This window comes from Vanessa tameamea, chromosome 13 (assembly GCF_037043105.1).
Source record: "Vanessa tameamea isolate UH-Manoa-2023 chromosome 13, ilVanTame1 primary haplotype, whole genome shotgun sequence".
NCBI lineage: Eukaryota > Metazoa > Arthropoda > Insecta > Lepidoptera > Nymphalidae > Vanessa > Vanessa tameamea.
In genome coordinates, this window is record NC_087321.1 from 9,629,781 (window position 1) to 9,641,409 (window position 11,629).

The 11,629-nt window shown below is 30.3% G+C and overlaps 1 protein-coding gene across 1 annotated transcript; it reads left to right on the forward strand.

Moving 5' to 3' along the window:
• The first annotated feature begins 284 nt into the window (after positions 1-284).
• Positions 285-10,874, forward strand: LOC113403453 (mutS protein homolog 4-like). The gene is made up of 20 exons (XM_026644001.2): positions 285-296; positions 738-826; positions 1,153-1,317; positions 1,695-1,855; positions 2,949-3,017; positions 3,209-3,357; positions 3,477-3,667; positions 3,737-3,858; positions 3,929-4,155; positions 4,750-4,944; positions 5,240-5,569; positions 6,273-6,376; positions 6,737-6,839; positions 6,918-7,034; positions 7,115-7,216; positions 8,414-8,527; positions 9,133-9,203; positions 9,291-9,428; positions 9,632-9,827; positions 10,042-10,874. The coding sequence occupies exons 1-20, from the start codon at positions 285-287 to the stop codon at positions 10,852-10,854; spliced, it is 3,468 nt and encodes a 1,155-aa protein (XP_026499786.2). The 3' UTR covers positions 10,855-10,874.
• The last annotated feature ends 755 nt before the right edge of the window (positions 10,875-11,629 follow it).

Below are 11,629 nucleotides of genomic sequence, written 5' to 3' on the forward strand. Positions count from 1 at the left end.
TATTAGTACTTACGATTGTTGCCTTTAAGTGGTTATGTAAATTAAAAATAAAAAAATGGCGGGAAAACGAAAATCTTTGACTGTGTAAGTTCCTAATAAAATACCTACATTCTATTTTTAATTTAACATTCCTCCTAATTAGTAACTTATATACTTTTTTAAAGATATAATTGCACATACTTAATACACAAATTAAGAAGAAAATATGAATGTTATTCAAAATAAAATACTTTCATCCAAGGAAACGACAAGATCTAAATGTAAAACTGAATTAGTTCGAAAAGATGCCGCACGGGGTAAGTTGAAAAAAAAGTGATCAAATAACATAGATTATATCATTCGAATTAGATTTATATCAGATACATGAAGAAGGGTTCAGGAAATCACAGTACAGAATATTAATAAAATAATGAGGAACAATTTAAATTGATAATAATAATTGTATTTAATTTAATTTACGTTTGCCGGAAAAAACGGCTTTTATTCGCTGCAGTACATTATTCTTTTATGTTGATTGATATATTTAAGAACTAGATAACTAATCTATACTAGTATTATTAATGCAAAAGTAACTCTGTCTGTCTGTTATGCTTCCACGGCTATACCAATGAACCGCTGAAAGCGAAGCTTCGGGTCAAAACTAGTACCATATTCAAGTTAAGTCCGTGTTAAAAAAAAGTATTTTTAAATAAAAATCAGAAAATTGGAAACCTACTGTTGATATTTTTTACTTTTAGTATGGTGATAATAATATTACGATGAACAGTGACGTATCCATGCTGGAGGTCATGGTCACCTTCTTTTTAAGTCATAAGTGTTTGATTACGTAAGTACGTGATCATTCATCGGTAGCTAGCAACGAATTTTATATAAGTGTGTATATAAAAATTTAAACGGCTACATTCTCGAATAAACCAGCATTAACCGCCGCATCAACGGTTTCAACCCATAAACCTTTTAGATTGTGCTCTTAGGACGCTTATAATTGTTGTTATTTTTAACCTACATTTTTATACGTAAGGAAAACGAGGCCTTGCTATAAGAAAAGACTACCAAACTGACCTTGTTCTCATACATATTTATTGAACAATAAATTATAAAAATTAATAAGTATAATTTCTTCCATTTTGTTTTAATGTAAGGTATACGCAGTTCAATATCCCTGTTTCCTCCGAAACCACAGAAAGCGATGAGTACAATTCGAAAATTAGGCAAAATCGCAACGCCCCGTTATCAATTTAATATGGAAAAACTTACTTCATCTGTACGGTCATCTATGGGACCTCCTTCAGGATTACCCCCGAGTTTCAAAAGAAAGTAAGTGCTATTGCGGAAATTGAAAATTATACATGCAAAATCTGTTTAAGATATTTTATGTCAATTCTTTAAACTTTAAATAAGAATGACGCCATTGTAAGATATGCTTTAATAACACAATACCAAAACACAAATACGTTACAGCTCGTAAACGCACTTCTTGGGTAATTCTCTCCTTTTTCGTATATTTATAGCTTATTTATTATTACCATTCAATGCCATACACGAGTTAAATTAAAAGGTACATGAAAACTCAATGGTTCATGTTAAGATTTGCATCTGCGGTCTTCGGTAAAGATCCAAAACTCGTGTCCGTTAGGAAGTTTCCGATCATACAGTGTGAGGTTAAGCAAATAATATATTATTTATCCGTTTAGGATTGTATCGAACTCAAATTCAACTAAGCCTGAATCATCTTCGAGTAGTCAGGTGCCATTTCGGATTTTAGCCAATGATTCAGCTGTTGTTGATACCTCAGATTTTTGTACCCCGAAACACCGGCCGTCTACACTGAGATACATTAGCAGCAGTAGTAGAGGTACAGTTCAATGAAGTTTAATATTTACGTATTGTATATCATATTATAACTAGTAAGATGTGGGATTTGCCCGAGACAAACAACGGACAATACAAAATTAGGTAAATAGTGTCTTTAAAAAAAATATGTATCTGAAATCTGACCAATTTCGGCTCAAGCGACGATTCTCAAGTACTCATAACCTGATGGGACGACAAAGACGACACGACTGAAAGGAGATCAGGCGCGGGATCAACTTTTTTTTTCCCAGGCACGGGAGAGTAAACTTTGCCAACTTCTAGGCTCCAAGAATTTTACCATAGCTATACCCATAAACCATTTATTGACCCTTCATGCGTGGGTTCCTCGATCTGCGGCCTTAATAAGTACAGAACAACGAATCAAAAAAACCAATTAAAATAAACATTATTGATTAATATCTGTTGTTTCGTAAATAAGAAGGAATTCAAGTTTGATTCAATTAAATTAAATTCTTAGCTTAAGGGATGGAAGTATAACAATAATATTTCATAACATAACCATAATAAAAAGAATTTCTAGGAAAATTTTAAGCGTATATAGTACAAATTATAAAATAATATCAGTTTCGAAGTTATCATCATAAGGTAATAATAATCTCAGAGTTTCCTTCCTTGTAATCATTTTCTGCATCATTAACTGTTATCATAATGTAATTACTTATAAAATACATGTTCATTCCCGTTTCTACTGTATGTATGTCACAACCTTTTAGAAACGGGAAATCCCTTAAAATAATCTGTTACATTAAAAAAAAATTTTTGATCAACAACTACACACCTCACAGCATCTAATAAATTTAAATAAAGTTAAATATCAGGCCTTAAATATTCCACTGAGTCAAAGCCACCTCTCCTTTTAAAGATAAGGTTCAGGGCTTTTTCAACGACTATACGTACACGTTGGCGGATACACATGCAGCAGAAACGTAATCGATGATATAATATGAGCACAAGATTCTATATACGAATAAACATAAATTAAGAACATGAAGATTCAATAGTACTTGCCTAGATTTGAAATCTTCGGTTGAAATCGTGAATTTCTAATTTATCACCATTAAATTAAAATGTAGGTGGTTATAGTGGTACTAGATCTGCAAGGTCTACAAGCAAATCAGCCGTAGACCCTAGCGTAATTTTAGGTAAGAAACATATTTTTAAATGTTGTAATATTTTACGTGCTGATTAATTTTACCAATATTAAACATATTATACCAATGTTACGTTATTTCGATAAAAATGTATAAAAATAGTTTCAAGGACTTATGTGAATGGCTAGTATTTATATTGGTGAATATATTATTTATAATATTAGTAAGGTGGTGAATTTCAGCGATATCTGAGGGGCGTGGGATGGCTCGTGGAGAAATAGGTATAGCAGCCATAGACTTACGCCATCCTCATATGATATTGTGTCAGTTTAGTGATACTCTACTGTACTCACATACACTGACGAAAATTAACTTTTTTAATCCTATTGAGGTACATATAAATATACTTTATTTATTTATTATTCTTGTTCCAATTCGTACGTAAAAATATAATTATGAAGTTTATACAATTGACAAATTCACAAAACATGCACTGTATTTATTTTTTAGATAATAGTGCCCCATACTTTCTGCGAAGGTCCTCAAGTGAATCAACTTTATAAATTGATAAAAGATCATTTCCCTTTGTTAAATCTAACTGCCGTACAAAGGCGGCACTTTAACGATGCAGCCGGTCGACAGAATATTCAAACCCTTTGTGCTCCACAATATAGCGCCGTTTATCTTCAAGTTTTACATAAGTACGATAAAATACTGAATTTTTATCTTTAAAAAATATAAGCGTTAAAATATAGTGCTTGTATTTGTAGGTTTTACGCACTGACAGCTGCAGCTGCCGTTTTAAAATACGTAGAATATATTCAATGCATAGTATTCGCTAGAGAATCATTGAAGATCGAATATCATTCATCCGAAAATACGATGATTATTGGTAAATTATTTCCCAATATACTGGGTGTCTTTTTTTGAGTTGTTGTCTGAATTTATCGGTTTATTCATAGATGTTGGAACTGCAACTCAGTTAGAACTAGTTCAACCATTAGTGCCTTCGGCTGGACCTACGTGTTGCTTACTAGGTGTCTTAGGGCCAACGTATACTGTTGGAGGAATTAGAGCTTTAAGAGCTGCTATACTCCAGCCATCGTGTAAAAAAGAATTTATTGAAGCAAGGTTAGATGCTGTGCAGGAATTAATAGAAAGTGAATCAGGTTTAATGGCTGATTTACAGGTACAGATATTTTAATTAAATTGTACAATATGTATTAAAGGTTGTGTTTTGTGAAGATATCGTTCCTAAGTTTTATCTTACTTTTAATGTAAAAATAAAATCAGCTCTAATCCTAATATAACAAATTATGCTTAGTTTTCTTCTACAAAACTATCAACCTATTTTAAATATAGATATAAAATAGGTAGATAGACCGGAAATTGGACCTCCTAATGGTAAGTGATCACTATCGCCAATAGACATTGTCGCCGTAAGAAATATTAACAATTCCTTACAATACCAATGCACCACCATCCCTGAGAATTGAGATGTTATGTCCCTTGTGCCTGTAGTTTTACTGGCCTACTCACCTTTCAAACTGGAAAACAATTGTACTAAGGTATTGTCGTTTGGCGGTTGAATGTGATAGTGAATGGTATCGACCTACCTACATATCTACCCAAACGGGCTTGCACGAAGCCAGTGCTGGAGTTTGACGTTTTGGATTTCATATTATATAAGCAATAAGTGTTTAACTAAACACTAACTGTTTTTATGTTCACTTAAACACTAATTTCCTAAACAAAGTGTTAAATCGTATATGTCCTAATCTAGGACGTAATAAAGAAATTGTCAGATATAGACAAGATTTTATTATTATGCATCGAATCACCAAATCAGAACATAGACAGATTTGGAGAGGCACAATTAAATCAGACACTACTATTAAAAACTACAATGGAAATGGTGCCAAAACTATTGGAATCATTAAAAAATGTTGAAAGTGGAAGACTAAGAAAAATTAAAATGGTAAATCTATACTGCTATATTAGTCACAATAATAGAATACTAGGGTTAAACAGAAGGGATAGTGTTCTTACTGTATATAATTAATACGTCCATACCTTTATATTATATATTAACGTATAAGAACATATATGATATTGTATTTATGCTGCTCGATGCGATTCTGGACACTTTTACAGCTTCGAACACAGTACGTAACAGCTTGGTAAATGTTCGTTATAAATATTATTAATTTGAGTTCATAGTATGACGAATCGCAATTGCACATATACAAATAAAAAATATATTATCATTAAAGGATTTTGAAAATCCACATTACGAAGAAATAGCAAATCAAATTCGCAATGTAATACAAGACGACGCACATTTAGAGAAAGGCGCTATGGGCAGCCTGCAACGTTGCTTTGCAGTCAAACCAGAAATAAATGGTCTTCTAGACGTAGCGAGGAGGACTTATTCCGAACTAATAGAAGACATCCAAAAGATTGTTGAACAATTAAGTGAAACATATGACCTGCCGATACGTCTCAATCAAAATGTCATGAAAGGATTCCATGTCGTTCTTCCCGTTGCTCAAAAGAATAGGAGACAATTCATAGTCGAAGATCTACCTCCTATTTTTATCCAGGTAGCTTTAGTTGAAAAAAATAACTCTGACTTATTCTTACATTAATAAAATATATACTTTTGTGTCTATATATCTATAATATGTTTAATGATCGCATAGAACGTCTTATCTATAAAACCTATTTTTTTTTGGAACTTAACTAGTATGATAAATCATTTCGATATATTATTGGAATTTTATAAAAATGTATTAAATATAACACTTATTTGTTTTAAATAACAAATTGGTCCCCATGAAAATAATAGTTTACATGTAAGTAGAATAAGATCTCGAACAAAATCTCTCAAAATCTATCGTATTAATGCTCCAATTTATACGAATGCTTTATTAATCAAAATAAATAAGTAAATATTATTTATTTATTATTTATTTATTATTATTCATTACTATTCTCAATTGAATTTTCGAGGCTACTTTTAAAACTGGTATAAAATATTATTGGAAGTTATAACACCATAAAGTTTTATATATATAAATTTAGGTACCACTTTTTGGACTATATTTCTAGTAGTATTAGATAATCACTTAAAATCTAAAATAAACAGTGTTTTTTTCTTTATCGCTCTTATCTCTTATCTATCTTAATCCATGTATAATAAAAATATATGCGGGCATACCGAGGCATTAATTATAAATAGTGAAATGTTCCTATGTGTCTGAAGTTTTCAATATGTAAACATATCATGAATTTAATTTATAATAGGTAGTGTTCAATGGGGCGAGTGTAACGATGACCACAGAAGAACTAGTCGTACTAGACCAACAGGCTAAGGATTCGTTGAACGAAATACAGAAGATGAGCAACATGTGATTTCTTTTTTTTTCTATTATGTTTAAATTAAAAAAAAATTACTATATATTTATACCTCGTGTATACTAAAATCTCATAATAGTATCGTTCAAAAGTACTAAACTACTAAGTAAAAAACATTAGTTTTATAAAACATTGTATTAGCATAAATAAACGAAATATCATTTTGGAATTTAATGTAAAAATAAAAGAAATAATTTTCACTCACTTAGTTTTCAAAATGTAACACCGAATAGAATGATACGGCAAAAGGCTTATACATAACAGTCAAGAGATTGGTACTCGTGCACAAACCTAGACCACCTTATGCTTTCAATATGTCAACTAATATGAAAATAATACCTATATTGTTTCAGTGTTATTTCTTCATTACTGAAAGAACTTCGTCCATTCATGTCGAGTCTTTACACACTCTGCGAGGACGTTGCGGAATTAGATATTTTACTAGCTTTAGCTCATGTAAAGATAATTGTTATAAAACATTTCATTCTTTTACCTTGACGAGTAAAATAATAATGGTTTTATATTGTTTTAAAGGCAAGCACAATAGGTTCATATATTCGACCAGATTTTAATAATTATTTAGAAATACGTAACAGCGTGCATCCGCTCTTAGACTACAATAGTCAGGCTATGCCCATCCCGAACGATATCGTAAGAACGTTTTTCACAAATATATCATATTTTCTATTGAGTTAAAACAAATCCATCAATCCATTTACATTCCATTCCAGTATGCAAGCCCAGAGAAAAATTTTACAATAATAACTGGGCCGAATATGGGAGGCAAAAGTATTTATATAAAACAAATTGCTATTATGCAAATTATGGCGCAAGTACGTTAGTAATAAAAATAATTCAAAATGAGGTTAAAGAGTTATTTTAAAATGTTTGTTATAAATATAAATAATATATATATCTAGTTAAAAAAAGTATTAAAAAAAACAACTTACCACTTTTGATGTCGTAACAAACACTACAATAACAAAAGTCTGACGTTAGTATGCAGTCCAAATAAGAGTTACAGGAAGCATAGAATTATAACTAATTTTCAACTTATTGTGTGTTCATAGCTGTATATATATAAACTAGATAGGTATGGTAAGCAAAACAATTTTTTTTTTTTCATTAAAGATACGAGCGCTGCTCATTTCTCAGTCATCGTTGCTATGTGTTATAGTAAAAATTAGAAACAACAACAGTTATTATTATATAAACAAAAACAAATTATTTAAAATCGAATTAAACGTAAAAATATAATGCAATCGTTCTAATATTGTTCAGTGGGTACAATATCAATGATCAGATTAAAATATTTATAACTTTATCATAATCAGTTAAATAAACAATGTAAAAAAACATGTTACTTGTGACAAACAAATATCAAAACATAATTTTGCAAACTGTACTTTTCAAGTGCCAGTTGACATATAGAGGTCATTGACGTTCCTATTCTTATTAGATATTTGGATCACTTATTGCTTACATTATTGCATCAAATTGGGACTTACTAACATAATAAGTTTTATATTATAATTTAAAGATAAGATTTTAAGTTGATTTAGATTTGCAATTTAGAACAAGAACGCGATTGAATTATTTTAAATATTCTTATTTGGCCAAATTTCAATGACACATATCTACCGCAGTGAAAAAAGGTTCGAGATTTATTGTGGAAAGTTCTTTCCATTAATCAAAATAAATTTATAGGAAATATTATTTATAAACAAGATTTTTGGACTAGGGTAACGGTTGGATAGGATTAAATATCCGTGTGATATGCACGGCTGTCGTCATCTCTAACGCAATGGATATTCCTCGACGCTAGAAACTTGGCACGTTAAGCCCATGTCCAAATCTAGAGTTGCAAGACATGTATCTAATACTGTATCTTTAAGCCATAAATTATAAAACGATTACAATTTATCAAATAAGTTTAAAAAAAACAGGACAGAATGTTTTATTCTTGATCCAGGTTTGAGGCAGTCGTTTCTCAGTCAGAGTACCTAATAGGTATTCGGTGTTTGTTTCAGTTGGGTTGTTTCTTACCAGCGACGAACGCTGTCCTCAGGTTGTGCGATCGAATATTTTCGAGAATTGGTTTCAATGACAGCGTAGAATTTAATGCTTCTACTTACGTGATTGAGGTAACAATAAAAATACGTAAGGAAATAAAACATTGATTCATAAAATTAATTTTCACATTACATCACTAAATAGGAGGTTAAAATCACTATACTAATGATGATATTAATTGTTAATCAAACGTAGGTTTTGGATGAGAAGTGCGGAAACTTCAAGTTTTCTGTCTCATCGTCCATCTTAGAACTAACTAACTTTTCTGCTATATTTGTTATCGACTTTGTATATACCTACATATGTGAGTGTATGGTGACCTAAAAAATAAAAATACTGCCATGGTTCTTATTTTGACTTAAAAATTTCAGCGGATATGCATTTTTAAGTCAGAATATAGTACTATTTATTTTAGTGGATAATACTAGTACAGTATAAAGGAAACGCTTTTCTTTATATTGGTCAACCTTCAAGCTTGAAAACTGGTGCATTCGTAACTTGTTTAACCATGTAAACGGTGCTGCCTCATTTGAGTGCACGCTTTAAAAGACCTAAACCATACTAATAAAATACTTTTTCTTTAGACATGGGTAATGTTTTTATTTTAGCAAGCATAGGTTTTCGTAAAAATATTTATGTGTGAAACACAAAAGACAGCTTTAGGATTTTATTTCAGATGAAAGAGACTCAGCATATTTTAAAGGGTCTAACTTCGACAAGCTTAGTGATCATAGATGAACTGTGCAGGTGAGTCAAATATTGAAAACATAGATATTTTATAATATTTAAGTGGAACGAATTTAACATCCAACCGTTCGCTTGAAATATTTTTAGAGGGACAAACATCGAAGAAGGAACAAGTATGGCGTGGGCCATTTGCGAAGAACTGCTAATGAGTGAAGCTTTTACTTTCTTTACTACGCACTTTATCTATCTCACGAGACTGCAAGACTTATATCACAACGTTATTAAGTAAAGTAACATTGAAATTACTCATAACTGGTTACATATTCAAAAATGTACGTTTATTGTGTCTCAAAATCGAAGGACAGATTTATTAGAAAAAAATGCATATGTTATATAAAATAAATAAATATTCAAATCATTTTATGGAAGGCCTTAGCTTATCACTGAAAATTTTGCGAGTTGCTATTTTTATTAGTCAAAAATTTCAGCTGCCACACAACTGTGAAAGAAGTGGTGACAAATTCTGATCCCTCCGAAAAGAAATTAGTGTACGAACACAGGATTGAAAGTGGCATAACGAAAATAGAACATTATGGATTAGCTTTAGCAGCTAGAACAAATTTACCCACCGAAACTATTAATTTGGCCAAAGAACTCGCAGAACTCATTAGTAGAAATAATAAGGTAATTTTACATATTTGTTGGAACGCTTATATGAAATAGGTACACTTTAAATTATTGCAATAAATCTATACAAATTAATTATTTACCCAGAGAATCTTATTTGCAATTCAACGGAGAATTAGAATTAATTAAATCCATTCAATCAGTTCAAACACATTGTTTTTAATATTTCACATATTATACTACTAATATTAAATAATTTTTGTTTTCTTAGCCACAGGTTTATACGGCACCTTTTAAAACTGATGATCAATTAATATACGACTTAAGTGCTAAAATTCGATATGAATCTCGTAAAACTTACAAACCCGATGAATTGATAAGAACCATTATACATCAATTCAAAATCGAAAATCCTCAAATAGTGACAAAAATACGTGCAGAAAGAAGAAAACAAAGTAATGAAACATCAGATTCAAGATCTATTGTTGAAAATACAAAAAGTTTGATTACATCTAATGATTTAAGCAACAAGCAAAGTACGATACAAAGGGCACATGTTTTATCAGATTCGACTAAAACATTAACTTCCAACGATTCGCATGAAAATAATTCCAAAAGCAACATTAAAAATATTCATACTTCTGTTAAATCATCTAATGAATTACTTAACGCGTTTAGTGATACTACCATTCATAAATATAATGATGAAATAGAAACAGTTATTGATGTAAATGATAGCATGAACACAGGAAGTAAAACTAATAATACAGACAAACTAATAATAAATCTTAATGGTGATGATAATGTAACGAATGAAGATGAAAAGTCTACAAATGATGACAGCAAATTATCAATTGAGAGTGACGAGAGTGAATCAGATCTGGCAAGTGCTTTAACTCAAATAATTGAAGAAAATTCAGAGGAAAGCACAAATTCTGAACAAGACAGCAATATGTCAATCGATGAAGAGTTAATGAGGGAAACCCTGAACGAAATTAACGAAGATCTTAACAAAATGACTTGTGATCTAGTAATGGATACAATCATTCTTACCCCACCACTAGAATTTCGAGATTCTAACTAAATAAATCTCGCTGTTTCAAATGATACTATAAATTATATATTATTGTTAAAACAATTTAAGAGTTGTTACAATTAAAAGAATAACACTTTTATTTACTTAATTATTTAAAACGTTTAAGAAAATAAGAATATTTTGTAGACTAAATAAAACAAATCTTAGGTAAATATAGTATATAGTAAATTAGGTGATAAGAATTCGAATTTTGTATAAACCGACAATGTGTTGGGTTATATAAAAAAATATGTGTCACTTTTTTGTGTAATTAATAGAAATTAAAATTAATTAAGATATGACCCTGTAGCTAATAAATAAATGAAATAAATTGTTACGGATTTTATAATTATTATTACGTAATATGGTAAAGACGAAATTAGCTAAAATATTTTCATTTAGTTTACAATTAAAAACGACGTATTCTAGGTCTTTCTTTTACTGCAATTATAGTGTAGATGACCTGGTAACAAAAGTTTAGGGTCTAATTTTATGCTTCAGCTTTGAAACAGGCTATTGGACTCTGGAAACCCTAGTCTGATTAAATTATAAGAGTGGACCTGTATTTTATTATTTACACACACTTATTCACTATATCGCTCGTGCAGTTGGCTGTCTTCATTAAGCCCGAGCTGGTTATTGTTAACATTAAATAAATACCTTTTATTCCAAATATACGTAATTACATATTTAAGTAATATAATATTAATTATAAATTCAATGCAATTAAAGGTATGCACTAAAAAAAATATGTGTAATCTGATTTTTTTTCTGTAAAAAATAA

Bases quoted from the DNA above. Each gene is read 5' to 3' on its own strand.
- LOC113403453 (XM_026644001.2), top strand. The intron at 4,945-5,239 runs GTAAATCTATAC...TTATCATTAAAG, and splicing joins GACTAAGAAAAATTAAAATG to GATTTTGAAAATCCACATTA. The intron at 6,377-6,736 runs GTGATTTCTTTT...ATATTGTTTCAG, and splicing joins ATACAGAAGATGAGCAACAT to TGTTATTTCTTCATTACTGA.